General features: G+C 37.7%; 1 protein-coding gene across 5 annotated transcripts in view; it reads right to left on the bottom strand.

Moving 5' to 3' along the window:
- The window catches only part of Col14a1 (collagen type XIV alpha 1 chain), a 201,008-nt gene that overhangs the window by 107,368 nt on the left and 72,778 nt on the right, over positions 1-20,862 (bottom strand). For 4 of the 5 annotated variants that reach the window (XM_048802064.1, XM_015486420.2, XM_015486422.2 and 1 more), the window contains exons 13-19: positions 18,467-18,596; positions 14,831-14,970; positions 7,877-8,003; positions 6,519-6,658; positions 5,945-6,077; positions 4,537-4,596; positions 2,880-3,031 (exon numbers count right to left, since the gene is read on the bottom strand). In XM_048802064.1, the coding sequence (XP_048658021.1) occupies positions 2,880-3,031; positions 4,537-4,596; positions 5,945-6,077; positions 6,519-6,658; positions 7,877-8,003; positions 14,831-14,970; positions 18,467-18,596 (882 nt within the window). The remainder of the gene's footprint in view (positions 1-2,879; positions 3,032-4,536; positions 4,597-5,944; positions 6,078-6,518; positions 6,659-7,876; positions 8,004-14,830; positions 14,971-18,466; positions 18,597-20,862) is intronic. The other variant, XM_015486421.2, reaches the window with a different exon arrangement.

Here is a 20,862-nt window from a genome sequence, read left to right as displayed (position 1 = left end):
CTAAGAGTTAATGGTTGTATTTTGATTTAACTCCAATCCACTGTAGACCAATATCTGCATAAAATACAATAATACCAGTTTGCTAGAAAAGTGATCATCATCTTGTTCTTGGATGGTTGCAGCAATGTCAAATGGCTATCCACATTTTTAAAAGCTTAATGTTAAATCTGAACTTATCATGTAGGAGACCAAGGTCCATTTTGAGTAGTCCTACTCTAGAAAATTCCTTACAACTGAAAATTCAGGCCATGGTTAATGCTTTTTTTCGGGGGGGGGGGGAGTTACTGGGGCTTGAACCCAGGGGCACTCAACCACTGAGCCACACCCCCAGCCCTATTTTGCATTTTTAGTTAGAGACAGGGTCTCACTGAGTTGCTAAGTGCCTTGCTTTGTGCTGAGTCTGACTTTGAACATGCAATCCTTCTGTCTCAGCCTCCAGAGCCACTGGGATTATAGGTGTGCCATGGTTAATGCTTTTGAAACCCAGGCTCTAGAAAGTCTGGTTTTTAATAAATAAATAAGAGATCTCCCTGCTCTAACACAATGGAGACAATGTCGTTGCCACTTTTTCTAATTTCAAAAAAGAGTTGAAAGTTAATCTTTATGAAATATTGGCAGGCAGTTTTATTTCTAAGTGTTTAATTTTTTTTCTTGAAAGTGTCTGGTAGATTTGATTATACCTAGAATCTATATAATTAATTCACATACCTTAACTTATAAATTTAATTACCCTGTTTTCTTTGGTTTGCAATGATGTATACCTGTACTAGTTTCCAACGCTCTCTTATTCTTTCCTTATACAAATACAATCAGTGTTTATAGTTAAGGAAATTTTGGAAACATATTAGGAGTCATACCTCTTCTCTGGACACATTTCCTTTTGCTTTTATAATGTTTTTATCATCTGTCTTTCTCTGTATGCATCCTTATTTTAAGGTATCATTTGGTCTGTGTGATTGTAAGATCAATGTTCTTTGGCATAGGTCCACATCTGATGGTCCTACCTTAGCTTCATAATCTAAACTTAGATGCACCCACTTTCTATTTCTAATAATAACACTAATCCATTTGTATAGCACTAACAAGGAAACAAGTTCTCAATCTATCCTCAGGTGAGTCCCTATATAAATTAAGAAAGTGCTTGTAAGCTGTGTGCACAAATCTAGTTTAATTAAGATGCACCAAAAGAGTTTGATATTTAATGAATACTACAGTACATTTTTTAATACAGCAAAAGCAAAATATAAAAACAAATACTTCTGCATAGTAAATAATCACCACCAAATATATCAATATTTTTCATTTTTATTAAAGGTTTGTTTAACTGGGGCAGACTAAGACTTTGATCATTTTCCCCCTTCGTGTAGGTGTCCAAGTGTTTCAAAAATAAACAGTGCTAAAGGAAAGAAACTAGCAAAGGGAAAATTATCTAGAAACAGCCCAAAGTAAATATTATTATTATTTCACCTTGGTTTGTGTAGCTCACAAGTGCATGTGTGAGATTAAATTGTTACTGTTTCCTAATTAACAGGAATAATTCACCAAGAAGCTAATGTGTTTCTTGGAAAGAGTAAGAAAAATTCACAAAAACAAAAATGAAAAACCCATAGTCTGGAAAGTTTCTATGGATCTCACTTTTAGGAACTGAGCCATAATAGGAAGACAATGTTAGGAAAAATAAAACACTGCAAATTATTACATTAATTGCCATACTTAAGTACATTTTTTAAAAAATTTGCCAGTCATGAATCATTTGAAATGTATGGTAAGAGTGGATTTTGTTTGAGATCATTAACTTTCCATAAGTATCCCCAGACCAATTCATGGATCTTCTGGCTGTTCACAGGGATAGGGTTCTTGTTGAGGCCTTCATTGGGCCCTATAAGCTTTCCTCTTTCCATTAGAAATACAATACTCTCCTGAAAAAAATTTGAACTCAAGTAATAGTTTATGTATACACATAAATAAAAATGATTTTCCACCCAAGACTTTTTAAGTCAGGAAGGGAAAGAAAGAATAACCCTATTCTTGAGCAGTGATGAATTTTAAAAATTTCTTTCTTAGAGTGTCAAAACTAATGCAGCACAAGACCAAAACTTCAATTAATGAGGCTCGCTAAATCATATTGCATGATGAAAAAGACAAATTTCTTCTGGCTGAACACTGGAGTTATCTGGTTCCTAGACCCACATCTACAAAACAAAGTTAAATATGGTATATTAAGAGAACATGTGGAGGCCATGATTAAGAGGGTGGCAGGTTTGCCGTATAGAAAAAAGAAATAAAGATAGATCAACTTAAAGAAAACACGACATATAAAAATCTAAATCCATGAGGGGAGACACCCATGATTAAGATATATAAGAAATTACTATAAATCTTGAAATGAATTGATATCAGTAAAATTTTTTAAAAAATAACTATTTGTTAATGGATGGCATTTTGTTAGAAACATTTCAACTACATAAAAAAGACCTTTCATGTGTGCTTTGCTTGAAAAGCTTTTTATCTGATTGCCAAGTGCAAAAAAAAATGTTAAATACCTATCTTAAACTTTATCCACCTATATATCTACAGATATAAGTATGTGATAGACCTTTTATGACCCAATTTTGGTGTTCCAAGTCATCAAGGCAGCAGAAGCAATGTTAGAAACAAGATTTAAAGGTTTTATAGCTTGAAACACATGTGTGGAAAAAAATTGGAGTTAGAAAGCTAATCAAGAAATCAGCAGTGAAGTTTGAGTTTATCAAGAACATTAGCTTCTGGAGTTGGTAGAGTCACCATGCAATGAGCAGTAAAGCTTTCATTAGTCTCTGGAGACATTAGTTCTGTTAGGAAAGTCTGTGGAGTTTCTATTCAGCTGTATTTATACAGACCGTTCCTACCACTTCTTCCGCAGGGTCCCCTTGTGCTGTCAGGTAGGTCACCCTAAACTGCTCCACATTGCTGTCAGAAATGTCCCATGTTACCCGCAGACTAGAAGTGGTTTCATCATCTACAACCAGGTTTCTGATTCCTGTCTGGAAAGCTGAAATAAACACAACCGAGGATTAAAGAACTTTCAACCCCTGCATATTCCAAAATGAGCCATGGAGACTACTTGTGGAGTGGCAAGGAGCATCACTGAAGATAGATCTATGATGCAGAGCCACATGAAGCAAGAACAGCTGCACTCTAGTGGTTAATGGGAAGTCAAGGTAACTACAGGTTTAGGAGAGCATGGGTTTAAGAGATGTTTACAAGATGAGGTCATGGACTGCTCTAGATTATCAGCCTTGCATACACACTATTCAGGATATCCTGGGAAAATATCCTGGACTGAAAAATCAACCCATGAACCCAAAGGCGAGCATAGACATAAGCAGGTCACACTACCGCTGTGTTGGAGAAGTGGTCCTGCTGCACCAGATCTCATCACCCTTCCTGTGCAATCAGCATCCAACACGCATCCCATCTACCTGTCCCCCATTTTGGTTTTGACACTTGTCATTCAAGAACAACTCTTTCATCCAGAGTGCCTTTATCCATTCAGCCCACAGATTTTATCTTTTCTCTCTGACACTTGTCCAAACTCCTTCACCTGTGTCCTCATCTCTGGAGGTGCCTGCTCCTTCATTTGTTCAATTTTTTTTTTTCTCCTTTCTCCCTTCTGCCCTGACTGCCTTTGCCCCTGCGCATCTCCACTACATCTTCCTCTTCATGCATTTATTCACTCGTTCTGAAAACATTCATTGCATTCCTTCAGTGTGTCTGACTTCGTTAGGTCTTTTGAGATATACAGGACATAACCTTGACAAAAGTAGGAAGAATGTCGCAGAAGAGATAAAAGATGGACATTTACCTGGCAGGATACCAGGCAGTGGGAATGGGAGGGAACTCCTCAATTCAAGGCAAGGAGTTCCGAAATGTCAGGAGAAAATGGAGAAAGAGTAGGAAATACAGTTGAGGACAGGAAGGGAAGCAGGAACTATCAGGAAAGATCTTGGATGTTACAATAAAGAGAAGTTAGGGCACAAAGGAGGGCTCAGTAAAGATTAGTTGAAGAGGAAATGAATGAATGAATGGGTAACTGTAAACCACCGAAGTGAGTGTATATGTTACTTAGTCACCTCTGATAGCTAGTTGGGAGGTGTATTGCAGTGGAGGGGAGAGGAAATAGCTGGTGGACTAGCCAAATCTTATTTACCCACAAAAATGCACAAAAACCATGACATAATAATTCTCAACAGAGCAGTAGGAGATATCTCTGAGATAAAGAGGGGGCAAAGACCCCCAGCGATATTACTATGTTAACATGCTCTGGAAGGTGAATGGGAATCAGAGATAGAGATGAAAAAGGCAGAGAGATTTAACAGGGAGGCTGGAGTAATAGAAGGCTGGAGTACCATGGTAAAGAAAATTTTGAGAGTTTGAGTGGCAGGAAATGTGAACCGGTTTGGTAGACATGGAAGAGGGCAGCATCTCTTCCCTAATTATAATATTAAATAAAATATGACTTCTGTATTGGAAAAATGGTCTCCTGTGTGTTCTTACCTGAAGTTATAGGGCTGGTAGGTACTATGGTTGTGGCTGGTTCTGTCCAAAAACTATCAACTAAAAAAAAAATTCATTATTTTAAAATTTTATAATGACAATACCTCTATACATTTGCATAAATCACTTAATAACTTTTAAAGAAAATGTCACCTCCATTATCTTACTTTCTTCCTCCAACAAACTTGACTACGGTTGGAAGACAAGAAAAGTGAGTCACAAGTAAGGCAGGCATATCTGTTCCATGAATAAGGAAACCAAAGCCCAAAGAGGCTGGTTTCACATCACAGATACCAGACTTCATATAAACATCTGAATTACATCCACAAAATTATGAAACCTCCCAATTATTTTGAAATAGTGGCATAACCGTGATAATTAAAGGAAATTAAACCGAGTTGCTAGACCAAGTTGTGAAAGGGCTGCCAAGCAAGACCACCAAGGAGGGCAATGTGCTCTGGCAAGAAGTGCATGGTCTCTTTCCAGTACCCTCCCTGGGTGCACATGGAATGGAGCAGCAGAGGTGTTTGCATTCATGTGCTGATGAACACATCTATTCTCCAGGTGCTGGAATACTGGCTGCCAAGTCTCAATAGCTCTAGGAATTGCCCCGCCAAGGAACAGTGCAACTCCAATGATGGGTGATGTGGGGATGTAAAGGCCCAGCTCCTTTGCCACAATTTGGGGCAATTCAGAAGGGTGGTTCTAGCCCTAGAGCTTTTAACAGGATGAGCTGAAGGCTCAGTTTCAGCTTCTCCCTATTCCCTATCTCACACTTTTGGGTTTCTTACATAAGTGTCTCCTAACTCCACTCTTCAATAAACCTCCTGGATGCAATTTTCTGTCTCAAAATCTGATTCCAGGAAACCCAATCTAAGACAGTTTAATACGCAGTTAATAGCTCACATTTTTTTTAAAAAATGAAGGAATAAATCAATCAATGAGTAAATTTTTTTGTACAAAATTCTTGGAACCATGATCAACTTGGAAAATTCCAGAAACTCTTGGACCTGTTAGCCATAGGTTTATTTATTTGCCAATTTATTCATTCAAAAATTATTCCATCCTTTCTTCCACCCACTCATCCATTCGTGCATCCATCAATCCAATGAATATTTATCATCCAGTGAAAACAAACCAACAATTGTGCTAAGTGTGGAGAATACAATAATGAATAAGACAGATATGATCACTTCCTCACAGTGTAAGGATTCAGAATGTTAAGATTTTTCACATGACTGTTTCATGGAAGGTAGGGATATATGGCGAACTCTGAAGGACAGAGAATAATTGAAGACTCCATAGCCAGGGACAAGGCAGATAGAGAGGGAGCCTGGTGTGGTGAAGGGAGTGTCAGTGTGGATGGTGGGTGCTGCTGAAGTCCCACTTGCCCCAGAACAAGACTTACGTGTGGTCCCTACAGCGGTCACCACCTCACTCTCACTTCCATCATCAAGTACAGCCAACAGCGAGACTTCATATTCAGTGCCAGGTTCCAGACCCTCAATAACATATGAGTCTTGCTCTTCCTTTAGATCAACCTAAAAAGTATGTAGTGCTTAGTAATCAGTTTTAGTTTAATTAAAAAGGGGGGGAAATGCGCTTTAAAAAAAAAAAACAAGGAAAAAAATGTCATTCTGAGTGTAATCAAGAAATGATGAAGCATAACAAATACCAAGGCTGCTAAAATCAGTTTTAATTATCAATATTATTAATATTCTAAAGGTGGTACTTTGAAGTTTTTATTACACGTTCTGTAGGAAAGTAAAAGAATCTAGAAATATATTAGATACATGACTGAAGCCTTGGAGACAATGCATTTTAGTCTTAGAAAAATAATATGGTTTGACCTTTGTGACACTCCATGCCTTGCGCAATATTAATGACCTCTGGGATTCCCAATCTGTTTTAAAATGAAGACCAACTCCCATGCAGCACAGAACATGCTCCAGATCCATTTTCATCTCTTTCAGACGACTTACCTCTTCGGTCTTCCCACCATAGACTGGAATCCACATCAACTTATGTTGCCCTTCCTCGGCAGAGAGGGGATGCCAGGTCACTCGAAAGCCGTCTGTCTTCACCTCGTCGATTTCCAAGTATTGCTGGGCTGGAACTTCCTCTGGAAGCACAGGAAGATTTTGTTAGGGAAATGAAAGGGCCAGAAAGCCAAAACCCAAACAGCTCCCAGGGGCTGTGGGAAGAAAAGTCTCCATAAGGAATCTTTTGCTTTTGGAAAACCATAGAAGGAAAGGCAGTGCCCATCAGTCTAGTGTGGCATTACATTTCAACTTCCAGCATCTACCAACAGCATAAATTAGGAAAACCATGGAAATAGCAGACTTTCAAATTTTGTCCCAGTAATTCTGGAACCCTTAGATTATTTATTTGCCTCTTTTAAGCATGAAAAAAATAAAAATGCTATATTCATAATTTTATAAAGATATTATCTTCCCAGTATTTTGAGTAAATAAACAAAATGGTACCCCAGCGACTGGAGAAATGTTTCCTTTTAGGCTTTTTTGCTTCAGTGATTAAATTATTCACTGGTACTACATTCTGGGGAAGAATCTTCATCTTTCTAATATTCTCACATGGATGTCATCAGGAGTGAAATGTTATTTATCAGACCTTCCAAGATTTTGTGAAATTATTGTATCTTTCTGTAAACATTTCTCAATCAGTACTCTCATTTCTTTCTAAATTACCTTTCATCTCTTCAATACAGAAATAAATTTGTGTCTGAGGCCAATTGACAAATTCAGAAGGCAAACAATATAATTGTTGCACCAGGAGGAAAAATGTTTTATAATTTCTTGGGCAACTACAGAGTAAATATAGAATAGGAAAATCATGTATGCATACATTCTATTTAAGTTTAGTATTTAAGACATTCTTTCTTGTGTTAATATTTTTAGGCTCCATGAAAACAGAAATAGCTATAATGATGCATTAGGTTAAGTATTAAGAAATTGTCACTTTTTTGTTGGCCAAAATGATTGGATATCAGTATTTGGAAATGCAACTTAATGAACACACGTGGATGGAAAAGGGAAGCAAATCGTTTACATCAAGGAATAAAAGAAGAAGGTGTGAGATTAGAATAAGAAGAATGCACATGCTTTTTAAAACTTAGACCTTTTAAAGGGAGACAAACTTCTCTCTTTTCTTCACTCTGGTACAAAACAATTAGTACATATGCTAGCTATGTAATTGTTTGTTAATAATATTTTAAAAGTGAAAATGCAATATCTTTAAAATCACAACTGAAGAAGCTGTTTTAGGTTTTGGTTTCTATATGGTTACTTTTGCAAAACTTCCAAAACCTAACGAGGCTTACCTGTGGTGAAAACTCCAACCAGAGGCAAAGACTGCCCTTCTTCATAGATGGAGAAAATGGCAATGGAATACTCGGTGAGGGGCGTCAAACCTTTCAGAGGGAACGTAGTGATTGGATCGACCTCAACCTGCAAGAGAGAATCGTCACAGTAGCTGTATCCGATGTTCTCTAAATATAGCAATCATTTTATTATGGTCTGTAGTTCACTTGGCAGAGAGCAGGGCTATAAAATACTTCAAAAAGCCTCCTGAATTATAAGACCAGTCAGTTTATATATACACTATTCTAATTTTACACCCTTCAATAGATTTCCTGCCGGTTAATTCTCAGGACAACTTTAAAACCAATATTGTTTCCATTCCCGAAGAACATTAAGTGTGCACAACCTCAGAGGCTGATATAAATACATTTAATGTTTCCAGACAGATCTATGAGAAGCAGCTGGCTTTTGGTCTTACTTCCTGGGCTCTGCTGGTTCCAGGGCTGAGTGATGTACAGACACAGGTACCCAACCATGCAGAGGAAGGGTATTAACACTAAAGAAAACAGTCAAAACTAGTAAACATTTGAAATATCCCTTTATCTTTCACAGAAAGACTTATTTGGGAAAATATATATGAACCTTTTGGGGGTACATAAGGGATGAAGTCCTGACGATATCCACAAGAATGTAAGAAGAGGGAAGGGTTAGAATAGAGAACTTTACAACAAAGAATTGACCTTGAGGAAAGAAAACAAAGAGGAGAGGATAGGAGGATCTATCAGGCAGAGTCCTAATCAAAGTCAACCTTGAGGAGAGAGAAAGAGGAGCAGACCCATCTCATCATTGAGAGGCTAGGTGTTGGGCTGCCAAGGGGAACATGCTGGGGAACCTACATGTGGTGCAAAGCCCGGGCCTTCACACGCCTTCTCAATTAATCCTCACGAAAACTTGCAATGACTTAAAACAAGGTACCTTAGCTCTGACAACAGCCTAGACCATTGAAACAATGGTCATATTTATCTGAGAGTAGACTGCCAAATTAGGTTCCACTTAGAATGGTTTCAGGGGCCATTGTTGAGTGACATCAATAAGTTCTCTAGTTTCAGTGCTGTCAATGTCACCCCCAATTTGAAGATGGGAAGAATAAGGATCTTGCTCCAGAGGAAACCAGCTAGGGCCACCCAAAGTTAAAAAGAAAACCATTCATCCTTTGAGTTTGCTCGTGGCCATCAAAACAACCTTTACCCATTAGAACCTTCACTGGCTATCCACTGCCTCCCAAACCAAAGCCAAGCACCCTGGGTTTGGGTTTGGATGTCCTTGCATGATCTGGAGCACAAGTCCTCTCTGCTATAATCCTAAGGAACCACTGGTCATTAAGCTCCAGCCACAATGGTTTCAGTGATAGACTCAACTTTTCCACCTCAGGGCCTTTGCACAAGCAATTCATTTTGTCTGTGACCCTATTACTCAGCTCTTTTCAAAATTAGGTCTTCCTCATCTGGCAGGATGTCCCTAAATATCACCTCCTCAGAGGGTTTAGGTTTCTCTTTCCACATTTCTCTAACACTGCCCTTGTAGTTTCCTCCCTGGCACAGTGACATTTGAAAGCTTTTTATTTCTTTGTTTATTTAATGTCTGTCTCCTGTTGAGCCCTTGCAGGCAGGGCCTCAATTAATTTCTTTGCCACTGTATGTTTAACTGTATTCTCTAATGAATAAAATAAGTGAAAATGAAGATAAAACTCCAAAAAGCTTTTTTTAAAAAAAGAGATAAGAAAAGAAAAGGCTTATATAAATTAAGATCTGGTCCAGAGACCACAGAAGGAATTAACTATAGATCCAAAATTGTACCCACCTGGAGAGCAGAGCTTCCATTTTATGGAACTAGAACCCTGAGCCACTCTGCTGGAGGGCCAGTCACGCCTACCTTCCAGGTCACCCCAGTTGAGATACTAGACTGGGGAGATGTCATCTTGGCAGTTCCAGCCCCCAAGTCCAGAGGGACTCAAGAGTCACCTCAGCTGACCCACAGGGTGGAGACGAGCCGTCCCTGCTGAGCTTTGCCATACTGTCTGACCATGGTCCTCCGTTTTAAACTGAGTTTCTGTCACATAGCAATAGTTCACTGAAACTCTGCATCTTCTCCTGACACAAGGATCAATAACTTTATAGCTTGTCCTTAGCATCTTGTGTTTGTCCCAGCCTGGCATTATCTGCATGTTTTATACACACAGAGGCACTTGACCCTTACCATAGCCTGTAGGTCGCTGACTGTCACCCCCAATTTGAAGATGGGAAGAGTAAGGATCTTGCCCCAGAGGAAACCAGCTAGGGCCAAGGACTTAAGCCCAGGTGTTTCCAACTCTAAATCCTATTCTCTTTTTCCAGTATGGTTTTAATTTTTAAACTCAGAGAGAACATAAATCCATATTCAAAATATGAGTTCCAGACATATTTTCCAAAATTATACTTAGATATTGCTTTCTATTGCTTTGAATCATCACAGCTAAGAAGTATTGAGCACCTAGTATCAAGAACTTGACACGTTATTTTGTTTAGAGGTCCTTCCCATGTATAAGAATGGGTTTCCAAAGAGAAACCTGAGGTCCAAAGAGTTAACTGACTTCAGTAGTTATAAAACTATCTAATGGAATTCCCTTAGTCCTTGACCACAGATTTCTAAGTCTCAAATCTGTGAATAATAGGAAGGAAAATATATCAAACATACACAAAAGTTGTTAAAATCATATTTCTTTAGGTACACTGAGAGACTAAATGGGAAAAAACGTGATAGATACATAGTCTTTTATATAGATAGTCTATTTAAAAGGATCTAATTTATTTACTAAAGCATTTTATTTGATACTGAATAGACTATTTTAAACAATTTAATCATTGATTATTTTATTTTATGAAGACTTCAGGTATCATTTATTTTTATTATAATATTAGGTTTTAAAATATTAGTTCTGGAACTGGTTTTGTTGGTGGTGATTTAAAAATGTAAGAGAAGAATCTGAAGAAAGGGTAACAAATTATCATGATCTCAATGTTTTGCAACTATTTTTTGAGAATGATTTTATGAGTCCAGCTAAAAGCTTAACTTTGCCTAATTTGGGAAGGATGAAGAGTCCTCGATGAGCAATGAGGGATTTGGGCTGCTCTCTGGGCTGTGCAACTGAGTCACTGCTGTTGGGAACCACACTCTCAAGGGTCTAAAAACTGTGGCCTTTGCATTTATGAAATTCAAACGGCAGCACTAATTCTCCATCACGTATGTATACTTCCCAGATCCTTTTACAGTAAATGCAGACTGAGATGGCCTCTGTCCATCATCTGACAAGTCATGCTTTTCCGGCATTTGGTTCTGTAAAGACTGCATGAGATTCTCTCCAGAACACTCAGCTCCTGGCTCAGGTAAACATCCGAGCGGTAGCTGCCATTATCATCAGCACAATTGCCACCATCATTATCATCATCAGTTGATGTGTCCTGGTTTACTTTTCTTGTCCCATCTCCAAAAAGTTGGAAGGGGGACATTACAGAAAAGATAGAGAGGGGAGAGAAAGTGAAGGAGGAAGAGTGGGCGGAAGGGGAAGTTAGGTAGGGAAGGTAAGGGGAGGAGGAAGGGAAGTGGAGAAATGTTAACTGTTTTTAAAATAAAAGCTTTCATGTTATCTTCAAAGTAGATTTTAGTTCATTCCAGAATGTTTAGGGGGATTTCCTAAAGTCCCAGTTGTGCATTATCTAAACATAAAAACTTAAATTCATAGAAATTAAAGCAAAACTGGTAGAAATATTCACTCTCAAAGATCATATATTCCCAGGTCAGGTAAAATAGTACCTCATTTAAGTAAAAGATATACTTATGCAGCAATGTTGGATTTGAGAATCAAGAAATTAGGGCTGGGCATGATGACACAAGCCTATAATACCAGCAGCTTGGGAGGCTAAAGCAGGAGGATCATGAGTTCAAACCTGGCCTCAGCAACTTGGCAAGCCCTAAGCAGCTTAGTGAGACCCTGTCTCTAAAATAAAATACAAAAAAGAGCTAGGGATGTGGCTCAGTGGTTAAGCACCCTTGAGTTTAACCACCAGTACCCGCCCCCCCAAAAAAATCAAGAAATGAGAAAACATATGCACCAGTCAAAATAAATATTTAAAAAAATCCAAGCAGCATTAATGCATTCTATTCAAATAAAATTTTCTTAGATCTTCATTCAGAGTCCATTGATTCATATTTTAAATTCAACTTTAGCATAGTTTCTAATTCATACATTCTCAACAAATATATTTGTGTAGGGCCATTCTTTGCAAAAATTAAAAAATGCAAAATACTAGATGAGGCCATAACTGCTAACTAGGATCTGAATCTTTGTGTTCCCCCTCCCAAATTCATAAGTTGATAACTAATTCCTGGTGTAATAATAGTAAAAAGAGGGGCCTTTCAGAGGTAATTAGGTCATGAAGAATTAGTGCCCTTGTAAGCTCTATGGAATCATCTGCTCCTTCCACCATGTGAGGACACAGGTGGGTGTCCATGATGAGCAATATGCCCTTACCAGACACCAAATCGGCTGGTACCTTGATTTGGGGCTTTCCAGCTGCCAGAGCTATGAATAGTAAATTTCTAAGTGACCCAGTCTAGGCATAAGTTACCCAGTCTAGGCAATTTGCTATAGCAGCTTGAATGGACAAAGATAACAGTCTTTTTCATTATATACTTATGTTATATATTACATAGCCATAAATACAGCCTACCTATATGAAGGGGTACTTCTATTTTATAGAAGTTATTGCTAAGGAAGCGTGCTCCACAATAAAGAAACATTTATTGGTGAATATAGCTGTCATGTTATTTGGGATGTTCAATTTTTAAATTGGTAAATTTCATACAGAAATAGAAGTCTGTCTATCTCTTCAAGAGTCCCATGACCTGGCAGCTCCCTGGGCGTAGTAGGAGCTGAGACCTGCTGCTTCTTGGATGGCACTTGACAAAGCCCATTGTCCATTACCATTGATCACTGGTCTCAAATTGCCTTTCAGTAGAGAATTTCTTCTACATCTATGTCCTCAAAATGGGAACGCAATATATAGTGTAAGTTAACCTCATGTTTCAGGAAAAACCGGTGAAAGTGTATTTCTTTGCAGGTGTATCTGTTTGTGCACATTTATTTTATCCATCTGATCCTCCTACAGGGTTAAGTTTGCAACTTTTGGGAAAGTGGTTTCTTTATCACTGGTGAAAGAGAGACACCCATCACTCAGCGGTTTTCATTTCAATCTTTTTACTGCTCTAGGTTTCTGTCTTCAAACACAAAGCAACTAGTCCCAATGACCCCAACTCATCAAAACTATTTACCCTCAGGATTTATGCAGTCTTAATGAGAGCTGTTGAGCTGTATTCCTGTAGATTATAAATGTGCATTTATGGGCCATGCATTATATACAAGTTCCCTTGTGAAGGTGCATTCCGTAAACTATTGCCTAGATTTAACTGTAGAAAATTTTTATCTTGATATATGAAAATACTTGCTTTATTTGATGATAAAATAGAAGTGATGCAATCCAACATATTTCTTTGTCCTAACTTCCTGGACCAGGATGAGGAAAAATAAAATAAAAATAACTTTGCTATCTTACCAAAACATAGTTCCAAGGAAAGAATTTCTGAAAGTATTAGTCATGGCACGCATGATTCTGCTTCTTCATGAGTTTACTAAGTTCTAATATTTGAAAGCACCTTTCTATACAAAAGTAGAATTGTTCATCTTTTTAATTTTGTCTCACCTAACTCTTTCAGATGTCAGTTTATTCAAAAGCAGAGATAAACTGGATAATGTTGACTCTGTTTCTAGTTTGATTCGTCCAAGAAAGTACACACTTTCCCAGCCCCATCCACCATGGAAGATTGCATTTTCCCAAGATGGTCACGTCAGCGTACATCTCCCATCATACATGCTCCTCGTATGTGACTGACAAGCCTCCTGTGGTAGGTGGAATCTGTTTCTCTGCCTTGTATACAGGCAGGGGCTTGTGACATCTCCTAGTGGTGGAATGTGGTAGAGGAAATCTCAAATGACTTCTGAGCCCGGGTCATTGTAACTTCCACTTTGTACTCTCTCTCCCTAGACATGTGTTGTGGACTCCTGTGCCAACTCCCCTAAAGCTGCATGCCAGAAGCATCATGTGAAAAGTCTACTTAGAGACACAAAGGTTTACTCCATCTGTTCCAGTCTTCCCAGAGCAAGTACCAGACATACAAATTCACAATAGCTAAGCTAGGGAGCCAACCTAGGTACCCTTCAACAGATGAATGGATAAAGAAAATGTGATACAGATACACAATGGAGTATTACTCGGCCGCAAAGAAGAATGACTTTATGAAATTTGCCCGTGAATGGATGGATTTGGAGACTATTGTGCTAAGTGAAATAAACCAGTCCCAAAAAAGCCAAAGGTAAAATGTTTTTTGATGATATGTAGAAGCTAACCCACAATAAGGGGTAGAAGGGACGAATAGAGATCCAGTAGATTAGACAAAGGAGAATGAAGAGAAGGAAGGGAGGATAGGAAAAGACAGTGAAATAACTTCAAAATAATTTTTCTTTGTACATATGTGAATACACCAAAGTGAATTCCATCATTGTGTATATCCACAAGAATGGGATCCTAATTAGAATAAGATATATTCCATGCTTGTATAATTATATCAAAATAAATTCTATTGTCATGCATAACCAAAAACAATCATGAAAAAAGAAGCCATTGAGAAGATGCCAACTCCAGCTAATATCTAACTTCATGTGTGACCCTGCAGCTACAACTGCACATGCAAGCCTCAATTTCTTACCCATAGAAAGGATGAAAGAATATAATTAGTATTGCTTTAAGCCAGTAGCCTTTGGATATGCAGCTGATAACTCCACACAGTGGCCTGAAAAATTCATATCCTGTTCTGTACCTTACCTCATTGATTTCAGTCCCATCTGCACTGGTGTATAAAATCCGGTAACCACTGATCTTTCTTGATGTAGGGTCCCAGGATAATCGAGCACTGTTAGAGCCAATATTGGAGATTCTCAGGTTTCTCGGTGGAGATAAAGGCACTTCGAAGTAAATGGAATAGAAAATAATTAGAATTTTAAATCATATAAAAAAGACAAGAAACACTATCTTCTATTTCATATGAAAAATGTCACCAGGATAAGAATTTATAATCCAAAATAAACAGTGAGTCGTCTACTTAGCAACGAAAAAGTTTTCCTGATAAAGAATTATAGTAATAAAGATACATATCCCTAGAAATAAATAAGATTTAAGTAATATTTTGTGCCTTTTTCCTCTGGTCAGTGCTATCATTATAGCCTAGTATAAATAAAAATCCTAATGGATTAAAAACAAGGACAGTGAAACAAAATCTCAGCTATTTCACTTGACTCTCATGTGACTCTGGCAAAGTCGCTTTACCTCTCAGCTCCATGATTTCTGTGTGTAAAATGAGGAAGACGCCATCTGCCATCTCCACGTGGGTGTCTACTAGGCATCTCCAACTAACTTCAAAACCTGCCCCACTGACCCAAACTTCTTCCCCAGTCTTTCCTTCTGAGCAAATGGAAACATTATGTTTCCTGTCACTCAGGCCCAAAACTTTGGTGTCGTCCTGGATTCCTTTTTATCTCACAACCCACTTTTAATCCACCATCAGTGCTTTCAATAAATATCCAGATCGTGACCACTTCTCCATGACGCCCACTGCTACTGACACGATGGAAGCCACTCTCCCCACCTGGCTTAGAGTTCTCGATGGTCTCTAACTGCTCACCGTGAGTGGGCAGCCAGTGGGCTCCTGTAAAACCCAATGCCATATACGTTTGCTCCTCTGGGCAAATCTGTCCAAATGGCCCCCAACTCTCTAGTTCTTACAGTGACCATTCTACCCCTCCATAACTGGCCCACTGCCATCTTACTGCTCTCTCTCCCACCATCCTGCCCTTGGCTCATGCCACTTGCTGGCATCTCCTCTGGTGCAGGAACCTCCAAGCACACTCACACAGGCTTCTGCACTTGCTAGCCAGTCTCCTACGAGGCTCTTCCCCCAGGTACCTGCCTGGCTGCTGTCCTCACCTCTTTCAGGCCTGGACACACACCACCTTCGTGCTGGGATTTTCCATCCCGATGCTCCCCTAGCAATTTTCTCATTTTATGCTTTTTTCTGCACATTTTTTTGGTTTATTCTCCCTCCTCCCTCCCCCCTCTCTCCACCCCCCCACACCTAAACATATTGAAATCTCAGGGGATTGAAGAATTTGGCTTAATTTTGTTCCCAGCTCTGTCTCCAATATAGAATATACTCAATAAATATTCAGGGAATCAACGAATAATTACCTGCCCTGGACTATCATATTAGCTTTTTGACACTAAATTAAAAATGAATACTCTCTTACTCTGCTTTACTTTAAAATTATTCAAAGAAATATTTCTGCAGACTCCTGGCTGTTAGCTCCATAGCTTCTTTAACTTCTTCAAGGAGCCTCTTCTGATTCAACATATTGAAAATTGTTCATAATATTTGAGAGTTTCATGAGACTTCAAGTATAGATTTATAGTATCAATAATTGTTAACATTTATTGAGTACTTTCCATGGGTGTGTGTGACACATAACATGTTATCCCATTAAACCTTTCATTAGACTGCAAGGATGAAGTTGTAATCATTCCCATTATATTCATAACTAAAGGTAGGTAGCTTGGTCAAAATCACAGTTACTAGGAGCAGAAGACCAGTAAGAATTTAACCCAGGGAGTTGATATAGGAGCTGGTGATATTGACCAGTATGCTAGCTAATCTCCTCTCTCTCTCTCTCTCTCTCTCTCTCTCTCTCTCTCTCTCACACACACACACACACACACACACATACACACACTCCACAATATCCAACGGTGCTGATAGAGCCAACAGAGGAAAAACTTTGAAGACAAATTTGACAATTACAGGCCATAGTCACAGGCATAATACTCCCCATCCCAAATGCCAATTCTTTCTTGAATGTAATACATACTGATTTCTTGCTAATAAAGAACTTATAGGAGTCAGTGACCTTCTTGATACTTAAGGGGCTAGAGAGAAAGTATAGGAAAGAGAAAAGCAATATAACAATCATTCTGCACACTTCACTCTACATTTTTTCTGCAATTCAGTTGTATTTGGCAACATAACAGAATAAAGTCCAGTTTCCTTAATACAGAAAAATGCCAGTCTCAGGGACTGTTACCCAGAACATCACCTTTAGTACCTCTTTTCTTTCTTTCTTTTTTTTTTAATCAAGTCAAGAAGTATATTAGATACTTTCTAGTAAGATTCATTTCTTTTCTTCTGTCCCTGTTTTGTTTGTTTGTTTGCTATTTTAATTGCACCAGTCTTTCTCTGAAGTGTGAGAACACAGTATTAATTAACGTAGAATGAAGGTGTGAAAACATCTTTCCTTAGCATTAAACTTCTGTTATGTATTTCCCAAGTAGAATTTCCAAGGCACTACAGAAAGTTTCTCTCATCTCTTCCCAAGGCCCAGAGTGGTGGGCAAGTACCCCGGGCCTCCTGAACTTTCCTGTGTTTCAAAAGATGATGAATAGAACCATGTTTTCAGTAGTTTATGGGAAGACTTATTAGTAAACCAGGGTAGTTACATAAACCAGACTATTGGCATATATTTAAAATATAGATAATGTCTACATTTCCTAAAAGTATTATAAAGTCCATGTATTTACTAAAAATTAGCTATAGGATTGGGCATGTAGCTCAGTGATAGAGCACTTGCCTAACATGTGCAGTACAGGGTTTGGTCCCCAACATGGCAAAAATCAACCAAACACAAAGTCAAGACTAGCCTTGCCAAAAATTTCTTAGTCAACTTAAAAAAAAATACAATAATAGGCTCAGATAAAAGGATAGCAAAGATTTTTAGAAAAAAAAATTATTCATCTTGATGCGTGGAAAACAGATATTGAGTAATCATGTGCTAAGTGCTTTCACATGTAGTACTGTATTTAATCTCATATCAACCACATGTTGTAAGATATTGTTCTTCTTTTAATAGTTACAATACTTGCCCGTTGTCACCCAGCTGAAATACGACCTAAGCTAAAATTCCCATCCCAGCTGCTGGGATTCGAAGCTCTTGTAGAGTTCTTCTTTCTCCATCCAGATTCAGCATTTGGATTCAGACAGAGACACAGGTGGAATTATCTGAAGGATGTTCAAGTTCAGTTCTGATATCCATTTCACTCATTATAATATAAGATAGAAAAAATGCCTTTTCATGCTGGGGTTGTGGCTCAGTGGTGGAGTGTTTGCATAGCACGTGTGAAGCACTGGGTTCATTCCCCAGTACCACATTAAAAAACACTAAATAATGGTATTATGTCTGTCTACAACTAAAAAAATATATATTTTTTTAAAAAATGCATTTTTCCCCTAGATAAAATACGCATTTTTCTATATTACAATAGGTTTCTAAAAGATTTCAACCTAAACTGGTACTTCCAATCCTAACATTTATTTGAACTTTTATGACAGTATTTCATCAAAATGACTGAAATGCTCACATGTTGTTTCTTGTCCTGTAGCAGGATCACTGGCTTCTTCCCCAAACATGGCATAAACTGTGACTGTGTACTCCGTATTGGGGACCAACCCACTCAACTCAATGTCTGTGTGGGTCTCTCCAATTTTCATCTGAAAAGAACACATGTAATTAGATCATTTGCCAATGTCTAATTCCTGCTGATCCAACTGGAACTTTCAAAGGTGAGGCTTTGTGGAATAAGACTTTGTATCTCCTCACAACCTCTATATCAAATAGGCTTCAGTCACTATTTTTTAAATTGTTTTGTATTTTATATTGGGAACACATAATATGGAACTACATAAAATTGAACATACCCATGCATCCTGTATTAGGATAACTCTTTACATATGGAAAAATGGCAATTCCAACCAGAAGAACAATGTTGGGCGTCTGGGCCCCAGAAGAGTGTGGGTGGAACTGAATCAGAAATATCCTGTAGAGATAAAAAGCCAGGCCAGCATGCTGGAGGCAGGGCTAAGTGGGCATCTGTCACTACTTGCTAATTCTAACCAGTGCTCTGGCCAGATGCCCAGTTTTTACTTCGAGCTCAATTGAGTTGGGCTAGTTTTACCACTCCATTCAATATGAGGCATATCTGGTTGGATTGAAAGCCCCTTCTAGTGTTCAGAAATGATAAGCCCACCTTGATACCTGAATTAACAATTTGCTTCTTGATTCTGAGATACTATTTCTAATCTTTGCAGTTGGTCAACTAGCCAATAATCTCAGTTGTGCAACAACCAAGAGCCAATTGTGTGACAGGTTCACTTTATGTTTGGAAAGGATGAAAGAAAAAAACTTCATAAAACTGTCTCCAGCCCCACAACTACAAGTGTTACTGACAAGTTCAATTTTTAAACTTTTAAATATTACATCATATAACATGAGTGTGTAGAAAATAATATAATACACCCCAGTGTATCCCTTACCTCCTTAGTCAAATTCAAAATGAAAACTTTGTCATATCGATTTCAGTTCTTATTTTAGAAAGAATTGATATATTCAAATAAAACAGAAGTTCTTTCTCAAACTTTTGGAAATATATATATATATATATATATATATATATATATGTATATATATATATATATATATATATACATATATATATATCTTTTTTTAATTCTGTACATATGTATCTGAATCTGATAACAATCTATGGTCCTATATGTTTGACAAAACACATAAATGAGACCCTATCAACATGATCTTTTTATAATTTGTTATTTTTTCTCTGTCAATAATGTTTCAAGATTCATTGATGCATAGGGACAGATTTTACATTATTAATTCTTTTATGAGAGTCTTTTCTATAACTACATTACTGTTTTCCATTCCTCTACCCATGGTCATATTAGTTCTTTGCCAGGTTTTGTCCTGACCAAGTAGCCTCACTGAAAAAAATTTTGAAAACACTTCCCTATGATACATATCCAGACAGCATATATCTTTAACAGATGAAATTTCAAGATATCCTTCAAAGCGGCTGCAGCAGCTTCCACACCTGCAGCATAGAGGAGTGATTGTCTCCCACATGCTCACCGCTGCATGCTGTTATCAGACTACTTCACTAGTCTGTTGGAATCATCACTCCTTTAATTATAATTTTTCTCTTTTCTAGTGTAGCTTAGCATCTTTCCAGCATCATTTTTAACTTTTTCTTCTACCAAAACAATTAAGATCAACTTTACATCTGAATGGAAAACATTTTTTAAGTCTTGGAAATAAGAAAAGGCAGGTCACCAATGCTCTGTTCTGGATACTCAGATTCACCATATTTTTCACTAATTTTTGCTGATTTCAGCCAGCAGAGGCAGGTTTTAAAAAATCTTAGAGAACCAAATTCCAAATTGCCTCTCTTCTCTACTCCACAGCCTGGTCAAGACACTTCTTTTTTCCATGAATGTTTGCATTCTAACAATCCCCACCCCCTCATACATTAAAAATGAGTCCTGAGTACTGAAAGAAATAATTTAGAAATAAAATATTCATGATTTAAAATAAATGCAAAATTCATATCAATGAGATATATTTGTCTATGTCTCAAATTAGTAAAAAAAAATAATGATTCAGTATTCATGGGTGAAATAACCACTTATGAACTGTATATTGTAAGACAAATTATATAAACTTCCTCTAGAACCATCTGGTAATATCTAGGATAAGCTTTAATAATTTGCATGCCCCTTTGAAAAAAGAAACTTCATTTCTGGGAATCTATCCCAAGGAAATAACTGGGCACTTATGCAAAGATTCACAATTATGCAAAGAATGTTAAGAACGTCAAGCATAATTTATACAAGTTATCTCTTATGTCCAATAATATGAGTATAAACACAATCTGTACAAACCAACAATGGATACTATAAATGC

The sequence above is a fragment of the Marmota marmota genome, unplaced genomic scaffold (genome assembly GCF_001458135.2).
Source record: "Marmota marmota marmota unplaced genomic scaffold, marMar, whole genome shotgun sequence".
Taxonomy (NCBI): Eukaryota; Metazoa; Chordata; class Mammalia; order Rodentia; family Sciuridae; genus Marmota; species Marmota marmota.
The sequence above is the reverse complement of the archived record's forward strand: the minus strand, read 5'-3'. Positions and strand labels throughout refer to the sequence as shown.